This window comes from Salmo trutta, chromosome 20 (assembly GCF_901001165.1).
Source record: "Salmo trutta chromosome 20, fSalTru1.1, whole genome shotgun sequence".
In the NCBI taxonomy this organism is placed as follows: Eukaryota; Metazoa; Chordata; class Actinopteri; order Salmoniformes; family Salmonidae; genus Salmo; species Salmo trutta.
Window position 1 is genome coordinate 19,655,440 of NC_042976.1, and position 21,519 is coordinate 19,676,958.

General features: G+C 41.3%; 1 protein-coding gene across 2 annotated transcripts in view; it reads right to left on the reverse strand.

Annotated features, from left to right (window-relative positions):
• Window positions 1–20,583, reverse strand: part of ttn.1 (titin, tandem duplicate 1) — a 166,286-nt gene extending 145,703 nt beyond the window's left edge. For both annotated transcript variants that reach the window (XM_029702492.1, XM_029702491.1), the window contains exons 1-37: window positions 20,478–20,583; window positions 20,025–20,228; window positions 19,646–19,933; window positions 19,049–19,146; window positions 18,604–18,830; window positions 18,075–18,357; window positions 16,043–16,285; window positions 15,821–15,925; window positions 15,094–15,363; window positions 14,769–14,834; window positions 14,392–14,650; window positions 14,229–14,298; window positions 13,874–14,080; window positions 13,646–13,788; window positions 13,353–13,543; window positions 10,563–10,790; window positions 10,216–10,457; window positions 9,890–10,110; window positions 9,636–9,800; window positions 9,311–9,479; window positions 7,338–9,037; window positions 6,775–7,056; window positions 6,304–6,570; window positions 5,899–6,171; window positions 5,541–5,804; window positions 5,177–5,437; window positions 4,720–4,980; window positions 4,334–4,597; window positions 3,988–4,248; window positions 3,640–3,900; window positions 3,299–3,559; window positions 3,067–3,208; window positions 2,789–2,957; window positions 2,458–2,689; window positions 1,935–2,219; window positions 1,722–1,847; window positions 1,387–1,575 (exon numbers count right to left, since the gene is read on the reverse strand). In XM_029702492.1, the coding sequence (XP_029558352.1) occupies window positions 1,387–1,575; window positions 1,722–1,847; window positions 1,935–2,219; window positions 2,458–2,689; window positions 2,789–2,957; window positions 3,067–3,208; window positions 3,299–3,559; window positions 3,640–3,900; window positions 3,988–4,248; window positions 4,334–4,597; window positions 4,720–4,980; window positions 5,177–5,437; window positions 5,541–5,804; window positions 5,899–6,171; window positions 6,304–6,570; window positions 6,775–7,056; window positions 7,338–9,037; window positions 9,311–9,479; window positions 9,636–9,800; window positions 9,890–10,110; window positions 10,216–10,457; window positions 10,563–10,790; window positions 13,353–13,543; window positions 13,646–13,788; window positions 13,874–14,080; window positions 14,229–14,298; window positions 14,392–14,650; window positions 14,769–14,834; window positions 15,094–15,363; window positions 15,821–15,925; window positions 16,043–16,285; window positions 18,075–18,357; window positions 18,604–18,830; window positions 19,049–19,146; window positions 19,646–19,933; window positions 20,025–20,228; window positions 20,478–20,568 (9,268 nt within the window). In that variant the 5' untranslated portion in view covers window positions 20,569–20,583. The remainder of the gene's footprint in view (window positions 1–1,386; window positions 1,576–1,721; window positions 1,848–1,934; window positions 2,220–2,457; window positions 2,690–2,788; window positions 2,958–3,066; window positions 3,209–3,298; window positions 3,560–3,639; window positions 3,901–3,987; window positions 4,249–4,333; window positions 4,598–4,719; window positions 4,981–5,176; window positions 5,438–5,540; window positions 5,805–5,898; window positions 6,172–6,303; window positions 6,571–6,774; window positions 7,057–7,337; window positions 9,038–9,310; window positions 9,480–9,635; window positions 9,801–9,889; window positions 10,111–10,215; window positions 10,458–10,562; window positions 10,791–13,352; window positions 13,544–13,645; window positions 13,789–13,873; window positions 14,081–14,228; window positions 14,299–14,391; window positions 14,651–14,768; window positions 14,835–15,093; window positions 15,364–15,820; window positions 15,926–16,042; window positions 16,286–18,074; window positions 18,358–18,603; window positions 18,831–19,048; window positions 19,147–19,645; window positions 19,934–20,024; window positions 20,229–20,477) is intronic.
• Between the last annotated feature and the right edge of the window lie 936 nt (window positions 20,584–21,519).

The window sequence follows — 21,519 nt, forward strand, 5'->3', positions numbered from 1 at the left end:
ACACGGTGTCTCTAGGTTTGGCAAGGATTTCTGGGGGCAGTGTCACAAGGAACTCTGGGTAGGTGGCACCAATGTAATCACATTCGTATTCTCCATAGGGTATAACATCAGGGTAATACTCATGGCTTATCTGCCTTTGAGTTCTTTGTGAGAATGGCGGCAGAGGTCCAAGACTCTGTAAGGACTCCTGCTTGTCTTGGTCAGAGGGCTTTTTAGACGACTCCCTGTCTGTCTTAGAGTCTTTATTGACAGAATCGGAAGGGATGGGTGTTTCGGCTTTGGGATTCACTTCTTTGGCTGGGTGAGAATAAAGTTAAGGGAGATTTATTAGGTATTAAGAACATCAGTCAGAGGACATCAGTAAGAGGGTGTCTTAGATCTAAACACTGGGAGTTAGTAAGATGGGGAGATGGTGTTAGGGGCATGCTTTGAATGGGGGAAAAAACTATACTTACAAAATAAATATGTTATTACATTATATTCCAATCGGTTACAATCTAAAGGAAATATTAAAAGTTTTAAAGGTTTTACAAAAGAATCAAGCGGAATGGAGGTGAAATGGACCAGAGAGTGGAAATATTAAATAGAAACTGTATCCACCTTCAACTGTGAGTTGTGCCGAAGTTCTGTTCTCTCCGTGTTTATTTTTTGTGGTACAGAGGTATGTCCCTTGGTCGCCAAGCTGAACATTGAGTATGACAAGCAACAGCACACCTCCATTTTGGGTACGTTTCACCCTCTCTGTGTCTGTGAGGTTCCTTCCATTATGATCCCACACTATTTCAGTAAAGGGTTGCCCGTCGAACGAGCAGTTGAACTGAGCCATCTCACCACTTTTGACTTTGACGTCATTCATTTTCAAGAGCAACTTAGGGCTTCTAGGGATGCTCATTTCAGAATTCTCAACAGTGGTCACCTCAACCATCTTTACTGATGAAGATGACGTTTTCATTGTGGACATCTCAGACACAGTCTCATAGGTCTGTACACTGTGTGATCCACTGACATCCACTGACTGGTACCCTTCTGAACACATTTCCATTTTATGACTGATCATTGTTCCCCCAGTGCTTGACACACTTTGCCTAGCTACAGATTTCATATTTTGATCTGGGAGAATTAGAAGAGTGTAATTTGGTCAACAATCAACTGCTATCAAAATGAACCTATACTATGAGTAAAGGAAAGTTTAATGACTTTGAAAACAGACTATTCCCCAGGGCAATATGAAGATAAGGAGAAAGATCAATTGAAACATACAAGTACATGCATAGCGCAAAAATAAGTTCTAGGACAAATAGTATCTATTCTCAACCTTTAACAATACAAAAGCACACTTAAATTAGACATACAGAACTAACTATGTTCAATAAGACTTTTACTCACCTTCAAGTGCCAGATATCCTGCGCAAGTGACCATTCCTGCCGAGTTTCTGGCAACACAGGTGTATTCCCCTTCATCCTCGGGGTACACTCTGGAAATCTCCAGCTGGCAGGTGTCATCGAACTGAGACATCCTGAAGGCATCGGACTGTCCGATCTCTTTCTTGTGGACATACCAAGAGATCTTTAGATCTAGCAAGAGAAAAGTTTGGTTAATGTCAATAGTATTAATAATACAAGATTATTAATGCTACTTTTTATGAATAATGCAATACTATTATTATTTTAGTTTAGGGAACAAAGTAAGAGATCAGCCTAGTGGAAGTCGAGATAGATACCTTCACCAGAGATTCTGCACTGGAACCTAGCAGCCTCTCCCTCATTGACTGAGGTGTTGTTCATCGGTGTTATGATCACAGGCTTGGACAGTGGAGATCCAGTGTCAGGAGAAATTACTTCTGAAACTGAAATAAAAAAAATCTGGCTTTTTTTTCTTTTTTCATTTAAGAGGTTATTTCAGTTCTTTATATGTGATTGTTTTTTCACTTTACCTTCCACATTGAGTGGTGCTGAGCTGGTGGCAAGCCCAACGTCATTCTTGGCCTCGCAGTTGTACAAGGCTGCGTCCTCTGGGAACACTTCGATGAGAAGCAGAGTGTGCTCATTCCCTTCACGCAGGAACTTGCACTTGAAGCCAGGGGAGAGAGCCTGGGAGTTCTTGTACCATAACACCTGGGGCTGTGGGATGCCAGTCACTTCCACAGAAAATCTAGCAGGTTTGCCGGCCTCCACAGACAGGGTCTGCATGCCGCGAATTATCTGAGGTGGCTCAGGGACTAAATTATGGGAACAAACAAAGAAATTTGATGAGAAGAAACGGAGGAACACCAAGCTTAGGGAAAATTGGGTAGTGTTTATTTTTTTAAGAAGAAAAAAAAAACATATGTTTTCCCTGTGATTTAGTTGTTTAAATACATCCTGAAATCTGAATGGTTGTAAAAACATATTTGAAAATTGCATTATTATTTCAGTGTGACTTTTGTTATTGGGAGTTAAAGGAGAGCAAACACTTACTATTGACATGTAGAGTCACCACAACCCTGTTCTTGCCAGCGATGAAGGTGTACTCCCCTGCATCACTTCTAAAGGTTTCAGAGATGGTCATGCGATGGACCTTTCTAATGGAAATGTAGTGGAGCCTATCGTCAATGTTGAACTGGATCTCAGCACCGTTCCTCAGCCAGCGACCTTCAACGTCGTCCTCACTGACTTCAAACTCAAACGACGCTTTTTGTTTCTCAACAACCTGAAAATAAATAATACAAATGTTCATATTAACACTGATAATTTATTAACTATTCAGTTTTAAACTGTCCTCCTTCAATGTAATGTTATCCGTATTCACCGTGAATTCTTTCTCCTCGGGTTCTGTGATGTGGATGTCACGCCCCTCCACTGTGAGATGAGCCTTTGACATGCTTGCACCAGCGACCACAGAATACTCTGCAGCATCAGACAGGCGGACTGACTGGATCATTAGACGGTGCAAGAATTTCTCAGTGGAGACTTTGTATCTGTCAAGGCATTTTAGAAATAACACTTAAGATACAGAGGAATCGTTCAAATGTAGCATTTCACAGGAATCTCACAGGAATAATATACAAATAAATGAATGAGAGGTACCTTTCAGACATTTCCAGCTCCTGTCCATCTTTCATCCACGTCACCTGAGCATTAGGCTCAGAGATCTCACATTCAAAAGTGGCCCTCTTCTTCTCTGTGATCTTGATATCTTTGATGTGCTTGGTAAATTCAATAACGCGTGCTGTGAGAGAGCAAATACATTAATGAACAACAGAAAAATTAGTTTCATGATTAATATTTAGAAAGGGTCTGGATAAAAAAATATATATACCATCAACATATAGGCTGGCTGTAGTTGCAGCAGAGCCAGCAACAAACTTATACTCCGCACCATCACCAAAATGAACATTTCGGATGGTGAGAGAGTGAGTTAGGTGTTTGGTGCGGCTCTGGCATCTGTCAGAGGAGCGAATCTCAACACCATTCTTCAGCCACTTGTAGGTGATGCCCTCATAGTTGACATTCACTTCAAATGTGATGGTATCTTTCTCCTGTGCATTGAGGTCTTCCAGCATGGAGGTGATCAAAATGGCTAAGGAAAAAACAATGTCATTAGAGTAAAAGACCTATGTGATAAAAATGATTTCAAGTACAGGTTAGTTGAAAACTTACGGCTAACTTTCAGAGTTGCAGAGACTCTGTCATTTCCACAGACAAAGGTGTATTCTGCAGAGTCTTCACTGCCAGTGTTCATGATCTTGAGCTGGTGAAGTTTGCCCTGCACTACAATCCTGAACTTGTCACTCATTTCTATCTCCACTCCATTCTTCAGCCAGGTGGATGGGACATTGAAATGTGACACTTCGCATTCAAAGGTGGCCACCTGGGTCTCTGGGACTTCAATGTTCTTGATGGGTTTTGTGACACGCAGAGCTGGAGAGAACGAACAATAATGAATAGATTGAAAATACATTTAATGTGTGGGTTGAGTCATCTATTTGTTCACGTGTCAACACTTACATTCAACATATAAATGAGCACTGCACTGCACATGTCCAACCATAGCAGTGTACTCTCCTGCCTTGTGGTCATCCACATTCTGGATGATCAGCTTGTGAGATTTTCTCTCAGACAGCATTTTGATGTTTTCACTTGGTTTAAGCTCAACGTTATTGAACATCCATTTGATAGGGATGTCATCATGAGACAGGCTCAGCTCAAAAGAGGCAGTGGCATCCAATAGTGATGTCACATCTTTAGGCTTCTTCGTTATAGTAATAGCTGAAAAAAAGATTGAGAGTCAAAACTTTCAAAATCTTAAGTAGACAAACATTTGCAATTTGTCACCATAAAAGTATTAACTTACCCTCAACATTCAATCTGGCATTAGCAGATAGTTTTCCAAGTTTGAATCCATAAACTGATTCATCGTGTATGGTGCAGTTCTTGATCTTCAAGGTGTGGACCATGCCATCAACGGTGACTTCATATTTCTCACTAGATTGGATCTCTACGCCATTCTTAATCCACTGTGAGCCCTTCACATTCTCATGGGTGAGCTCCAGAATGAATGCTGCTTCTTGTGTTTCAGTGACAGTTTGGTTCTTCAGAGTCTTCTTGACTTTCACAGCTATGAAATCAAACACAAACATGACATAACAGCAGGCATATAGTAATCATATAATAGTCATATATTAATGCTAACACCAGTTGAAAATAAGTTAACATTTCTACTCAGGAGGTAACACCTACCCTCAACTCTCAAGTTGGCTGTTGTCTTGGAGTTTGCAATCTGGTAAGTGTATTCACCGATGTCAGTGGGTCTGGTGATAACAATAACAAGACGTCTGACAGCTTCATTTTTCTCACTCCTGACATTTTCACCAAAGTTACAAGGTTGTCCATCCTTCAGCCACTTGCCCTCAGCAGTTGGGTTGGCCACCTCACACTCAAATTCAGCTGTCTGAGAGTCAGCCACAATGATGTCATGCAGCGGTCTGGATATAGCGCCACCTGGGAACACAAATACATTTGGATTTATTTCCTCCAATTGGGTAACTGCCCTAAAAAGTTTTTACATTTGGTAGGTTGTTGTAATATCCAACTGGTAGGTTGTTGTAATGGTTGTTGTAATATCCAACTGAACTTTTACACCATAACTTGTATATGTTTACAGTGTAATGCACTTTTTTGACAAGAGTTATCTTACCTGACACAGTAAGCTTTGCGCTGGATGTCTGTTCACCAGCAGCGAATGTGTATTGCCCCTCTTCATCCTTCATGGCATTAATGACAGTCATACTGTGGTTCTTGCTCTTGGTCACTATCTTGTACTTGGAATCATTTTTCAGATGTTGTTTCTTGAAGGTCCAGATACCATCAATGCCAGGGTGGGACACCTCCACATTAAATGTGACGTGCTGTGTCTCTGTGCAAACTTGATCCTCCATTTGCTTCACAATTGAAATTTCTGTAAAAAAAAGTTAAGTATGTTTAAGTTGGACAATGTCTGTAACTGACAAAAACTATTGTATGAAGTTATGTTGCATTTAATCACTTGTGCAAAAGCTTACTTTGGACCATCAGTTTACAGCTAGAGTCAGCTTTGCCAACACATAGCTTGTAGGTTCCTTCATCAGAGGCGAAGGTCCTATTGAACACCAGGCGCTGTTTGGATCCCTTTGGAACAATCTGGATTCTCTCACTGGGCATCACAAGCTTGTCATTGTGGAACCACTTAATTGAGCTAATATCTGCAGCAGAGATTTTAGCCTCCATAACAGCCTTGGTGCCCTCAACTGATGTAATATCTTTGAGTGGGGCCAAGATGCTAATCGCTGTAATACACACAGAAAAAGACAACACGATAAGGCATAGTAGATAAGGAAATACTCAAAATTAGAATGTACAGTATGAAATCAAATCACTTACTTTGAACAGTCAGCTTTGCAGTGGTGGAAATGTCCTGAGCAGGAACTACAAAGGAGTACATTCCACCATCAAGCCTGCCTGTATCCTCTATGAGAAGTTTATGGATGAGCTTGTCAATAACCATGTGGATGCGATCCGAAGCTTCAATGGCAACACCATTCTTCATCCAAGTGCCCTCAACATCTTCTTGAGAGAATCGCACCTCAAACTGGCTTATGTCACCCTCACAGATTGTCATATCAGAGAGGGGATGCAACAGGGTCACAGGGCGCACTAAAGGAAAAGAGATTGAAGTAAGATTTGATTTCATGCAACTACACGTTAATAGGTCTTGAAAAAACTATCTGCAAGCATATTCTTTTTGTCTTTCATCTAGATAGAAATCCTCATCCATACAACACTCACGTTTCATTTTCAGGGAGGCACTAGTCTTGAATTCACCCGTGGTGAATGTATATTTTCCCTGGTCTTCTTTCTTTACATCTTTCACAGATAAACTGTGGCGTCCACGGCGGGAGGAGATGGCATGCTTGCTGCTGGGAGTGAGCTCATTGTTCTCAAAATGCCATACACCTTCGGCATCCTCTCGAGACACTTCACACTCAAACTCCCCAGAGTAGGTCTCAGGCACCTCAATGTTCTCCAGCCTCTTTACAATTGACAGTGGGGCACCTGTATAATGAGAGCACTGTTAGTATATCTATTCCAGAAAACAAAGAGTACATTTACTGTTGAAAAAGGACAAGTTTCCCACAGATTAAGCTGAGTCCTTCCCCATTGAACCTGCCTTTTAGTCTAGGACTAGGCTTAATCTGTATCTGGGAACCCAGTCATTAAAGTTCTACTTGTACACCAGTGGTAAGAAAAACTACCAACCTTCCACATTGAGTCTGGCAGTGGTCCTGATGTGGTCATCTTCAATAACAGCACAACTGTATTCTGCATCGTCCTTCATGTTGATAATCAGTACAGAAAGGAAATGAACCTTTCTGTCTGAGTGCATCCTGTATTTGTCTCCAGAGAAAATCTCAGCATTGTTCATCAGCCATTTGACTTTAACAAAAGGCTCATTGGTCTCACATTCAAAGGTCGCCATGGTGTCTTTCTCTTTCACGTTGATTTCTTCCAGTTCTTGTGTGAAGGTGATGACTGTCTTTGCTAAAAGGATGAAGATGGTAGATGGTATAATGTGAGTATCAGAATATCAATTACACACATTTAAATGAGGTTTGATATCTAGGTTTCAGATTGCAATAACTTAATAATGTCCACTGAATGATAATCAATGGCAGCTTATTGTATTTGTTTGCTTACAGCACCTGGTACTAACGAAGCTCGGCCCTGAAACATTACTACTGTGCATCTTGTGTCACAAACTCAGACAATAGGCTACTAATGCTATGAACAATGTAGAAAAATTACTGAAATGATTACTTTACCTTGCACCAATAAGAATGCATGGCTTGAAGTCTCTCCAGCAATGTTCATGGCTTTGACCATGATGCTAGCAGAGTCTTCTGCTGTGACCTTTTTGATCACTAATTCACATACGTTGTCTTCAGGCCAGAATGAGTAAATGCGATCTGTTTTCTCCAGCAGAATTCCATTCTTGAACCACTGGCACTCAGGGTCTGGTCTACCGGTAACTCTGACTCTGAAGTGAACTTCTTCCATCTGAGACACGGTCTGACTTGCAATGCGTTCAATGATCTTTGGAGCTTCCATGCTGGGAGAGAGCTTTACTCTCTCTGGTTTAATTGAGGGAACATGAACCTTGCGTTCCTCCTCTTTTTTCTTCTCAGCCTCAGACAACATTTTCTGATGGTGAAGCAGTTCTTCCTTCCTCTTCCTAAGCATATCCTCATAGGACTCATCCTTCTTACGAGACTTGAGCTCCACAGCAGTGATGGCTTCATAATAACCTTCCTCTGTCCTGCGCTTAAATTTGCCCTTCAACTCGTCTGTCTCCTCTGTGGCTTTTGAATGGATGACTCTTTCAGTCTTCTTTAGTTGCACTACCTCTTTGGTTTCTTTGATGGCAGTTGGTTTTTCAACCTTAACCACATCAAAGGAAACTCTGCCATGTTCAGCCATGGTGCTAGGCTCTGGGGCCTTAGGCTCTGGTGCACGACGAAGAATAGATCTGAAGTCCTCTTTCTGTGTGATCTCCAGCTTCACCAGATGCTCAGCTGTGCCCTCAGGGTTCTCTGCTAACACTTTGACATCTCCTGCATCGTATGACTTGATATCGATAATCTCAAGATAGTAAATGCCATCATAGCGAAGTCTCATTCTCTTGCTCTTGCGAATGAGCTGCCCATTGAGGTACCAGTTGACCTTAGGTGTAGGATAACCAGTTACTCTGCAACGGAACCTTGCAATTTCACCTTCTTGCACATTTGCATTCTCAGGAAGAAGGACAATTTCAGGCTTTGTCTTCTCAGCCCCTTCATCTGCAGTGACTCCAGAAGGACCTCCTTCGTGAGCCATGCGCTCCATCTCATCAATTCTGTGTAGTCCCCTCCTGCCCTCAGGTAACTGAGTTTCCTCCACCATGCTCTTCTCCTCCTTTACAATCAGTGTAGCCGAGGTCTGATCGGCACCAAACGTGTTAGTGGCTCTGCAGGTGATGACACCACTGTCTCTGGCATAGGCAACTTCAAAGTCAAGACTACAGTAGCCAAATTCATTAACCATGCGCAATCTGTTAGCAGCTGCAAGGGGTTTGCCATCAAGCAACCACTCAACCACCATAGTGGGATCACCAATAGGGGTCAGTCTGCATTCAAAGTGGACAACACCAGAATGCTTCAACCTGACAGAAGTCAGCTTCTTCTTGAACTGTGGTTTCTGCTGCTTGTCCTTGTCATATAGGTCAGCCTCCTCCCACTGCTCTTGACCATAACGTAGATGCAGGGATTCCAACTCTGGAGCTGCAATTTCCTTGGCCTTGTATGTTCCCTTGGGAATAATGAGTCTCCTCTCTGGTGCAGGTTCAGCAGTTTCCACCTCAATGTTGACCCTGCAGCGAGTGGTATCTCTTCCAGCTTTGTTAATGGCTGTGGCTGTGTACCAAGCACTATCAGTGCCTACTGTTTGGGGGATCTGGAATTTGGCCTCTCCTTTGGTGCCTTCAATCCTGAAATATATACATTTGTATTACATTTTAGTCATTTAGTCATTTAGTAGACACTCTTATCCAGAGCAACTAGGGTTAAGTGCCTTGCTCAAGGGCAAATCAACTGCTTTTTCACCTAGTCGGCTCGGGGATTCGAACCAGTGACCTTTTGGTTTCTGGCCCAACGCTTAACTGCTAGGCTACTGTAATGTATCTGAATAGACTCAGAATATTCAACATGTGAGGTCAATACACTAACTGCATTTGAACTCATGATATGGACAAGACACTTACTTGATATTTGGGTGCTTCATTGGGGAGATAATGTCACTGTTTTTCAGCCAAACAATATCCGGCAGGGGGTTTCCGATGGCTTTGACAGCCAACGCAACCAGAGTGCCTTGCTTAACACTGATGTTCTTCAACTTCTCAATAAACTGGGGTCTGATCAAGTTTTCTTTGGCTGTAAATGTAACAAAGATCAAGCACATATAAATGAATGGAATAAAAATAAATAACAAATAAACAATAGATTCATGTCCTGAAATATTCACTGGAGCACAAATCAAAATGTGCCCCTTTTTCCTGAGCCAGTCACATATTTCAAATGGAGCCTTACCATCAACTGTAAGTGTCATGGAGACAGAGGTCCTTCCAGCTCTGTTCTGAGCGACCACGGTCCACTCTCCAGAGTCATGGGGCATGGCTGGAACCACAATCAGTGACGTAGTTCCATCTTCCTTCACCACTATCTTGTGGGTGTAATCATTGACAACTTGTTGTCCTGAAAAGAACAAAGAAAGGAATAATAGTTTAATATTTTATTTTATAAAACATATCCTAGACGATGTATCATGTTTTCACATCACTTACCATTGTGGAACCAGAAAGTGTCAGGCATGGGTCTACCAACTACTTTCAGGTCAAATCTAGCAGTCTGCCCTTCAGCACACTTGAATGACTGTGGCTTCAAGACAAACACAGGCTTGTACAGTCTCTCCAGCTGACTCTCATCAGTGTCATCAAGTCTGCGTGCAGGAGAGCGTCCGGGAGAGTGACCGGGAGAGCGGCTTGTAGAGCGTGGGGATGTGGACCTGAGCAAATAAACACAGAAATGAAAAGTTCTTATGATGGCTTTATGATTAGGCTATTAAGCAGCTACATCACTTACATGTGGGATTCATAACATAACATCTCACCTCATTCTCTGCATTGCCGGTGACTCAGGCATCTGTGGAGCGTCTGCTCCTGCAGTGGGCACCACGTACAGTTTCCCAGAGCTTACAGAGTTGCCCTTCATGTTGCTAGCTAATGCTGTGTAAACACCTTCATCTTCTGGCAGCACCACAGGAAGACGCAGGCTGGCTCTACCATCCTGAAGACTCTCCATCTGGTAACGGCCGCCATGATAGATACGCTTGCCATCTTTGTACCATACGATCTTTTGAGAGACAGAAATGATGGATAAATATATACAATGTTTCATCTTAACATTTATATGAAGTAGAATAGATACAAAATATAAAAATACATGTTTTCTGACTACCTTGGGCAATGGAGTTCCTGCCATTTTGCAGTGGAAAGTGACCCCCATTCCTTCCATGATTCTGTAGTTTTTAACTGGAGTGCTAAAGGCTGACTGTACAGCCTCACGGTCTGCACAAGTCACCATCTCTTCCCGATCCTCAGTCACAATTTGTTGGTATGTAATCTGCATGATGCGGACCTCAATCTCATGGATAATCCTCTCCTCAACGACAGTAACCTTGAGTTCCTGTAAACAATTTTTTTAAAGTAAAGCTATTGAGTGAATTATTGGATTTCCTTTGTAGTGTAAAAAGACCACAAAAACAGGCCAAATGTCAAATAACATCTGATGTAGTGTTTAGTGTGAGGTTGATGTAGTGTTTAGTGTCAGGATGATGTAGTGTTTAGTGAGGTTGATGTAGTGTTTAGTGTCAGGATGATGTAGTGTTTAGTGTGAGGTTGATGTAGTGTTTAGTGTGAGGGTGATGTAGTGTTTAGTGTGAGGTTGATGTAGTGTTTAGTGTGAGGTTGATGTAGTGTTTAGTGTCAGGATGATGTAGTGTTTAGTGTGAGGTTGATGTAGTGTTTAGTGTCAGGATGATGTAGTGTTTAGTGTGAGAGTGATGTAGTGTTTAGTGTGAGGATGATGTAGTGTTTAGTGAGGTTGATGTAGTGTTTAGTGTCAGGATGATGTAGTGTTTAGTGAGGTTGATGTAGTGTTTAGTGTCAGGATGATGTAGTGTTTAGTGTGAGAGTGATGTAGTGTTTAGTGTGAGGATGATGTAGTGTTTAGTGTCAGGATGATGTAGTGTTTAGTGTGAGGTTGATGTAGTGTTTAGTGAGGTTGATGTAGTGTTTAGTGTGAGGTTGATGTAGTGTTTAGTGTGAGGTTGATGTACTGTTTAGTGAGGTTGATGTACTGTTTAGTGTGAGGTTGATGTACTGTTTAGTGAGGTTGATGTAGTGTTTAGTGTGAGGTTGATGTACTGTTTAGTGAGGTTGATGTAGTGTTTAGTGTGAGGGTGATGTAGTGTTTAGTGTGAGGTTGATGTAGTGTTTAGTGTGAGGTTGATGTAGTGTTTAGTGTGAGGGTGATGTAGTGTTTAGTGTGAGGTTGATGTAGTGTTTAGTGTCAGGATGATGTAGTGTTTAGTGTGAGGGTGATGTAGTGTTCAGTGTCAGGATGATGTAGTGTTTAGTGTGAGGTTGATGTAGTGTTTAGTGTCAGGATGATGTAGTGTTTAGTGTCAGGATGATGTAGTGTTTAGTGTGAGGTTGATGTAGTGTTTAGTGTCAGGTTGATGTAGTGTTTAGTGTGAGGGTGATGTAGTGTTTAGTGTGAGGTTGATGTAGTGTTTAGTGTGAGGTTGATGTAGTGTTTAGTGTCAGGTTGATGTAGTGTTTAGTGTGAGGGTGATGTAGTGTTTAGTGTGAGGTTGATGTAGTGTTTAGTGTGAGGTTGATGTAGTGTTTAGTGTCAGGATGATGTAGTGTTTAGTGTGAGGTTGATGTAGTGTTTAGTGTCAGTATGATGTAGTGTTTAGTGTGAGGTTGATGTAGTGTTTAGTGTGAGGTTGATGCAGTTTTTAGTGTCAGGATGATGTAGTGTTTAGTGTGAGGTTGGTGTAGTGTTTAGTGTGAGGTTGATGTAGTGTTTAGTGAGGTTGATGTAGTGTTTAGTGTGAGGTTGATGTAGTGTTTAGTGTGAGGTTGATGTAGTGTTTAGTGTGAGGTTGATGTAGTGTTTAGTGTGAGGTTGATGTAGTGTTTAGTGTCAGGATGATGTAGTGTTTAGTGTGAGGGTGATGTAGTGTTTAGTGTGAGGTTGATGTAGTGTTTAGTGTCAGGATGATGTTGTGTTTAGTGTGAGGTTGATGTAGTGTTTAGTGTCAGGATGATGTAGTGTTTAGTGTGAGGTTGATGTAGTGTTTAGTGTGAGGTTGATGTAGTGTTTAGTGTCAGTATGATGTAGTGTTTAGTGAGGTTGATGTAGTGTTTAGTGTGAGGTTGATGTAGTGTTTAGTGAGGTTGATGTAGTGTTTAGTGTGAGGTTGATGTACTGTTTAGTGAGGTTGATGTAGTGTTTAGTGTGAGGTTGATGTAGTGTTTAGTGTGAGGTTGATGTAGTGTTTAGTGTGAGGTTGATGTGCTGTTTAGTGAGGTTGATGTAGTGTTTAGTGTGAGGTTGATGTACTGTTTAGTGAGGTTGATGTAGTGTTTAGTGTGAGGTTGATGTACTGTTTAGTGAGGTTGATGTAGTGTTTAGTGTGAGGGTGATGTAGTGTTTAGTGTGAGGTTGATGTAGTGTTTAGTGTGAGGTTGATGTAGTGTTTAGTGTGAGGGTGATGTAGTGTTTAGTGTGAGGTTGATGTAGTGTTTAGTGTCAGGATGATGTAGTGTTTAGTGTGAGGGTGATGTAGTGTTTAGTGTCAGGATGATGTAGTGTTTAGTGTGAGGTTGATGTAGTGTTTAGTGTCAGTATGATGTAGTGTTTAGTGAGGTTGATGTAGTGTTTAGTGAGGTTGATGTAGTGTTTAGTGTGAGATTGATGTACTGTTTAGTGAGGTTGATGTAGTGTTTAGTGTGAGGTTGATGTAGTGTTTAGTGAGGTTGATGTAGTGTTTAGTGTGAGGTTGATGTACTGTTTAGTGAGGTTGATGTAGTGTTTAGTGTGAGGTTGATGTAGTGTTTAGTGAGGTTGATGTAGTGTTTAGTGTGAGGTTGATGTAGTGTTTAGTGAGGTTGATGTAGTGTTTAGTGTGAAGTTGATGTAGTGTTTAGTGTGAGGTGCCTCAGCTGATCACTATACCTGCTCGGAGATGAAGGTGCGTGTCGCTTGGGCCTGCTGAGCCATTCTGTGATGCATGTACATCCTCTGTTCTGTCTCATAGCCACTAACAGCAACAGTTGGTACTTCTGCCACTTTAGACTCCTGCACCATTGTAGTCACTTCAGTCTTATATGTCACTTCATGTTTCTTCATGTATTCTTCATATTCCTCTGTAATAAAGGATATACCAACTTTAATAGGAAATACCAATTTAGCGTAAGGCTATAACTCAACCCCGTAAACATTTTTGAATAAAAATTCAACCGACTGACCTTCCTCAAGCAGACTGGCTGAGGCAGACTCTTCTCCAAGCGGGTTCTTGACAAAGATGGAGTACTCTCCAGCATCATCAGCAAACGTCATGGAGATCTCCAATTTACACACTCCACTCTCCTTATTGTACTGCACTTTATACCTAATGGATGGAAATATAATGTAATGTAGAAAGCACAATCAAAAAAATCCAAATTCAATATTGTGATTGACTAGAAATGTGTCACCTGTATCCAGTAGTAAGGGGCACTCCAGTCTTCTTCCAGATAATGTGGGGCTTGGGGCTGCCTCCGATCTGGCACTCAAAGACAACTCTTCCGCCCTCCACCAACTTCTGAACAGTTGGCTTCTTGACAAAGAAGGGAGCTGCTTCCACAGTCTCTGCAACAGCGCTCACCTCCGACATGGTCTCCTCCTTGGCTCCAATGCTGATCCTAAAAGGAAGGTTTAATGATTTAACTATCTAATATCTTGAGCAAGAAATTGTCTACAATCTTAAGCGAGAAACTATCAATTTGTATGCTTTCAATGCAAACTCGTAAATAACACATTTGTTAATAGTTCATGCTGTTTTCTACTCACTGATGCTCTGCAGAAGTTTCAACATATTCAGACACAGTAGTGTCCTCTCTGCTCTCAATCTCCTCTGACACTGCAATATAAAGTCAGGTTTAATCAAAGTCAGGTTTAATCATTCCAATAAGGTATAGGTAGACATACATAACATTGTCTTTATGCTCTTTACCTTGGACAAGCAGGTAGCAGGATGTACTGATGGTTCCAGCCTCGCTAGTAGCAGTGCAAGTGAAGCGACCGCTGTCTTCTGCGAAGGCCTCGCGGATGACCAGACGGGCACATTTACTCTCATAAGTGATCTGGAAGTCAATGGAGCTCTCAATTCTGTAGTCCTCTCTGAACCACATGATGCCAGGGGCAGGGTGACCAGTGATCTGACATTCCAGAGTCACAGATTCACCCTCAGTCACAGTCACGTTCTTCAAGCCCTGAAAACAACACACAAATGATCAGTAAAATGCTAATCTATAGGTAAAAGTAATAAAAAATAAAATATATATATTTTTTTTGTTAAGAATGAAGAATGAAAAATATGAAAATACTTACAGCCACAAGAGTAGGTGGCACAGTTGGCTCCTCAATTGTTGATGGAACAACTGCTGTTTCAACAACCTAGGGAATACACACCTCTGTTAATGTCATACTATTTCTAGCACTGTGGGTGTGTGTGCACATTTTTTTTGCAGTGGACAAAAATGTACTTGGACGACAAAAGACAAATGGACTGGTTTAGTTAGAGGGTGTCGTAGGAGGGGAGGTATATAAGGCTGATGTTAAGATTAGTAGCAACTAAGGAGAACTGTTAAGACACTGGAGAGGAGAGGTTCTAACATATGGGGACTAGTATCTGAAAAACACCCGGGTTACAAACCTGTTGTTCCCAGTCCTCATAAATTTGCTCCATGCCCCCTGAAAACGAAGTGCCTATCTGTTTCTGCTGTAACTGAGTGTCGAAATGTGTCTGATATCTGTCTGCGATATCTTTAAACGGAGGCGGGGTCGGCTCTGGCGTCACTCTTGTCGCCACCACAATCTTATGAGATGGAGGCTTGACTGGTTTGATGATCTTTTGAGCAGCATGTGAAGAGGTAGAGGATAACTCTTTCTGCAGTGTGGCAATAGCAGAACCTGCTATTGAAACCTGATCAACCCAAGGAGAATACCATTATCATCACGAATCAGAACAAAGCATTATGAACGTCTTGGGTTTGTTTTGTTTAGCCACAAGATGGGGAATCTAAGTTAGTTTGATTAAAGCCTATATGAATGGAGGGGTTTTAAATAAAGTATAAAACTACAGTATGTTAGAGGATTATTCAAATGAATATTACATTATTAGTATAACTATTGATTAATGGTAATAGGCGGGAGTGATTAAGACCAAAATCAAATATATCAAATCATTATTGTTTAGATTACATTTCGTATTAAGTTCTCATCTGAATGACTTCTACAAAGATAGAAAGTTGCATCTCAGGCAAGCAGGAACCACGTTTACATATGTATAAATATCTACCCCTATATAAGATAGACAATTATTGATTTATTTTCTTGTTTCTGTTATGTTGCACTGCTTACCCGATGTTGCCTATGCTTACCTCATAGCTATGGTCAGGTTTAGGAACCATAACTTTTGAAACTGTGAAATGTGGAATTGGGGATGGTGCAAGGCCAGTATCCACTTGAGTGGTAGTTCTTTGCATCTAAAATAACCAATGGAGTTCAGATTGAGTGATTACAACCCCAAAAATATAACAAATTTCTAATTTTAAAATGTTTTTCTTTCTTCTTCTATTGTCGACTTAAAAGTCACGTCTAACCTGGGAGACATGAATACTCTGTTCAGGAGCAAGGGTTTGAATTGTTGTTTGCATTTGCCCAGCCTCAGTCCTCGTTGAGAATTGTTGCTCAGTAGTAGACAGCATTGACTGCTGTTTTAAATCAGATTCATAAGTTTCCTCTTCAGCATGACCCTTCTCTCCATGCATTGGCTTCCGAACACGTGCTAGGTCAACAGCAGCAACCACTTTAGCCTTTGCCTCCGCTTTTTTCCCACCCTTAACCTTTTGAGACAACAAGCAGTGAATGTAACACATACAGCACATAGATCATACACATCATCCATGGCAGTAGTAACAACAAAAAGTTGACATAACAAAACATAACATACAAATGAATGTAACAAAACATCTACAAAGAACATTTTGTGTAATTTAACATATCATTGCATCATACCGTGCATTCACAGCAATATTATGAAGTGGGTTAGTCACATAATGATGAGGACTTAGCGCTCAGCAAACCTCTCAAAATATGCCCCCAGGAGGTTGACAAAAACAGGACTATAAAGAGAAAGGGATGCGACAAAGGAAATGGGGAAAGTGATAGAGTAAAATGGAGGAAATATTTCTATTTATGCTATTTATATATATATATTTTTTGTATGTATTTAGTATTTTCTTGTTTATACCTGTGTTTTGTTTTGTTAGACATGTTTGATGTAGAGATGTAAGTTGTTGCTAATTTTGTATAATGAATAAAAACAAGGAGGAAATGGGGAGTGATCACTGGTGTGTCATCATCACACCTCAGCTACCTGCTCCTCAGTAGTCACCATCATACTTGAAGGCGTGAAGCTTCCCATATTATCTCCATGTTGGATCTCTGTGCCGACAGTTTCTCCCTCTGCTTCACGAGCCATTTTGACAACTGCTGCCACCACTATTGCCTTGGTTGGTGTTGTTGTTTTCATGATGTCTGGTGTAAGCTAAATGTTGCCAAACAGCAATAAAAGGTTGTTGAAACGGTTTGTTTCCTCATCAGCATCCATATTACGTGGGGGACGTGGGGGAAATATGCATATCTGGGATGGATATGGACAATGAATTGTGCAAGAAGGACAGAAGGTAGAAAATTGCAACAATTTTTTTTATGCAGCATGAGTTTCATGGGGAAAGTCAATAGGGACACTCAAAATATGATGGGGAAACTTTGAATATGAGTGGATTGACTAGGTGGATATCAGAGGAGGCTGGTGCTTTAGGAGGACAGGCTTATTGTAATGGCTGGAATGGAATAGATGGAACGGTATCAAACACATGAATCATATGGAAATCACATGTTTGACTCTGTTCCATTATTCCACTCCAGCATTACAATGAGTCTGTACTGCTATAGCTCTTTCCACCAGCCTCCTCTGATGGATACGGAGGGGGGAGGGTTTTATTTCTAAACTATCTGCTCCTGTATTGGTGCTATAAACACAGCAGCAGAGTTTGTCTGTGTGCAGGATCCATCTACAGACTGGGAGTTGCAGCTACGTGCCTGGTCCACCGCTGCTACCACACTAGCTACAGCAATCACTTTATCATCCGTATCATGCTGCTGGCGCTTCCATTTGTTAGTGTGATTAGGAAGCAATCAAATGCATGAACATCATATAAGAACATTGAACAAGGAAAACGTATCACATGTATGACTATCAGTAATATCTGTGTAGTAATTTGCTCCTATTGAAACCTTCTGTTATGGATCAAAGTAATAACATTGAACAAGGAAAACATCACACTGATGACAAAAAGTCAACATATCCGTGTAGTTATTTGCTCATTGAAACATTCTGTTGTGTGTAACCATTCAACTTGCCATATTCACATCTATTGAGACTCTTTTCTCCCCCCTGTGCACATTTTCTTTCTTGCCCTAGCCCTAGCACTACACAAATAATTAGATTCAAATAATGAACAAATCATCAAGCTGGAGGGGCAGGAGGGAGTATGGGAAACCCTGCAGTAGACCACTAGATGGCTCCACTTCCACAGAGTTGAGAGGCCCAGATGGTGATCTCCTTACCTCTCTCACAGCGACACCAGATACAGCAGCACCAGTCGTTTTCAATCCATAAGAGCCCTCCCAGCGCTGCTCCATGTGAGCATGGGTGGCAGAAGTCTGGACATGACTGGCACTAGAGGCAGCGGTCATGCTGTAGCTGGACTCTGCCACAAATCCCTCTCCCTGCTTCCATGGTGGAGGCACATCTGGACTATGGGAAACTTGTTTGCGTGTGGTCAGTGGGGATTTGACTGGTCTGATTGGTGACACAGACAGTCTTGAGGCAGAAGTGGGAGAGGCAGACCTGAAAATGGAAAACAGGCACACAAAAGTTATTTCAGAATAGACACAAATGTAAGAGTTTGAAGTCTACTACAATAGCAATGTGAGTCGGTTTCCCAGACCTAGACTAAGCCTAGTCCAGAACTACAAAGCTCTTTGAACGGAGAATCCCCATTGAGCATGCTTTTTGTAGTCCAGTAGTAGGCTTAATCTGAGTCCAGGAAACCAGCCCTATGTTTTCCAATAGGATGAAGATCAAATGTCTTACCTGACAGGGGCCGGAGTGGGCGCCTTGACATGTCTCACAGGTGATGGTGACTGATGACGTCCTCCTGCAACCCTGGCTGCAAGAGATGGTGGTGTTGGGGACTTGGAGGTTGAGGTTGGCTTTGGAGGCACACGTGGTGGGGTCTTGTGTGCCAATGTCTGGGTCACTACACCACCTTCAACGCGCATTTCCATCATAGAGCTGGACTGGAAATGTGACTCCACTCTCTGAAATGAAAGAGGAGAAAGTTAGTTGGAGTAAGCAAGGTTTCAAATCTTATAGCATTTTCTATTGTTAAAGGTATACTTGTTGAAAAGACGTCATTTCAATGGAGAAACTGATTGAAATTATGTCTTTTCAATGGAGAATTTAGTTTTTCCTCACTGGGTTCACTTTTTTTAAAGCTTATATATGACTTTGGACTAAGACTACAGTAGAATCTTACTCTGGTCTCTCTGGTCTGGCGGGTCTGAGAAGACGTCATCTGAGAAGATGTTGACATAATAGTCTTTGTCTTCTTAGCAGGGACTGCTACCTCTTCACCTGGACATTGAAAATAATTATATCTAGAATTAACATAAATACTTTACACACACACACACACACACACACACACACACACACACACACACACACATATATATATATTTAATATATATATATATATATATATATTTAATATATATATATATATTAAATATATATATATTAAATATATATATATATATATATATATATATATATATATATATATATATGTGTGTGTGTGTGTGTGTGTGTGTGTGTGTGTGTAAAGTATTTATATATATTTATATATATATATATATGAGCATTTAAGCTATTGACACATCACGAATTCAAAATACAGAAATATTAAATTACATTAGTTTACATGTTTTCTTAACGATTTTTACTAATGTATTTTAGTTCCAACCATAAATACCAATATGAGTAAGCTTTGGCTCATTCTCTGCTCATCTACCCACATGATTCCTGTTTCCCATCATTATTGATTAAAGGAAAAGGAGTAATGCAGTCTCACCTTGAACCAGCAGTTCAGCAGTGGAGGTAGCCCGTCCGCTGCTGTTTGAAGCATTTACAGAGTAAGTTCCAGAATCTTCTGGGAAGGCTTCGGCAATCAACAAACTGTAAAGGTCTCCTTCTTGAACAATCTGAAAGTCAGCAGAGCTCTGTATCTCAGCTCCCTCTCTGTAGAACTTTACCACAGGTGTAGGGATTCCTGCAACACGAACATCCAGTCTCACTTGGCTTCCTTGTCTTACGGTCATACTCTGAAGTCTCTGAATAAAGTTGGGTGGTGCGGTCTCCACTGCAAGAGAACGTTTGTGTTAGTGAGAGTCACACAATAACTGAACTACCAATTAAAACAGGTCTCAGGTAAAATAAATACAACGTGTCACCTGTAACAAGAAGTTCAGCGGTGCTAGTGGCTTGTCCAGCACCATTGGTGGCTCTCACAGAAAATCTTCCACTGTGTGCGGCTGTCACAGCAGGGATCATCAGAACAGCGCGGCCATCGCTGAACGAGATCTGTGCGCCGGGCAGAGCGGCAGCGGAAAGAACCTGGCCATCACGGAACCAGCTCACCTCAGGAACTGGATTACCTGGAGGTAAAGTTTTTAATTTGTTTTATTAATGATACTGTTGACAAATGTTAATATGTATTCATATAGATTATCTGACGTGCGTTAAGATAAACGTTGCTTGCTTGAATCAATTAACAATTGACTGAGATTATCAATTGGTAGCTAAAGTTCTAGAAACAAGGTCGGTGGCTAGGTCAAAATGTGTGATGTGAATAGAATTGCAGACAACTGGAACTTCGTGACATGAAAAAAAGAAAGATGTCTTACCACTAACTTGCGCCTCGAACGTTGCGGCACTACCCTCTAGTGCCACAACGCTCTGCAGAGGCTGTGTAAATGTTGGCGCCTGTGTTGACATTGTGGACGGCACCCTGGAAGAAAGACACAACATGAAAACACAGTTAAACTACTAATTCAAAATAGCCTACACCCAATAGGACTACATGTTTATTTATATCATTTAGGCTATTTAACAGGGACATATGATGTATTTATATTATTAGGCCGACACAATAATCAACAATTTAGACAATACTGAGGCGTATTAGTGCCAGATTTAGCTAAACAGCACATTTTCATCTGCAGTCTATACTCTGGTCTCACAACAATACCCATTTGATATCTAGCTGAGTGATATGGCTTTACTTAGTACAGTATATGAAGGGTCCGAAACAATCTGAGAGCAGCGCAACAGGATATTTTTAGCAGCAGAGAAATGAGGCTGAGGGACTCCTTACAAATGCTCCCTGCACCTGGCCCAAAGCAGCTTGCCTGTCTGTCAGTTCCAGAAATCAGAGGCTCCATGGGTTCTGCATGTTAGGGCCAAACCCTGGCCAAACCCTGGGACACAGTACCTAGTGTTAGCCCAAAGATGAGACGATAACAACTGGAGGCTGACAATCAGCATGTTGAGAACTAATCGACTCATCAAATGATCAGATGTCAAAGGAACTCAATGGCAGTTAACATGTGGCCTACAATGCCTTGGCCTACAATGCCTAGGCCTACAGGCAATTTTCAGTGCCACTCTAAACGTAAAAATTACACAACAGAATTGGCCAAGAGACATGTATGCCTACATTTTGCGTTGATTATTAAATTAACATACCAAACAACTGGAAGTTAACCTATATTTTCCACTCTCACTTCTCCCAGTCATACTACCTTTTTGGGTGAATAGGCCTACACATAATCTATCTGGATCTTTCTAAGAACCAGAGGCAGCCCATTGGAGAGTATGGAGTTCTCACTAACACAAGTCTGCAATCCATGAAGTCTTATATTTCACTAGAATGTTTCAAATAGATCA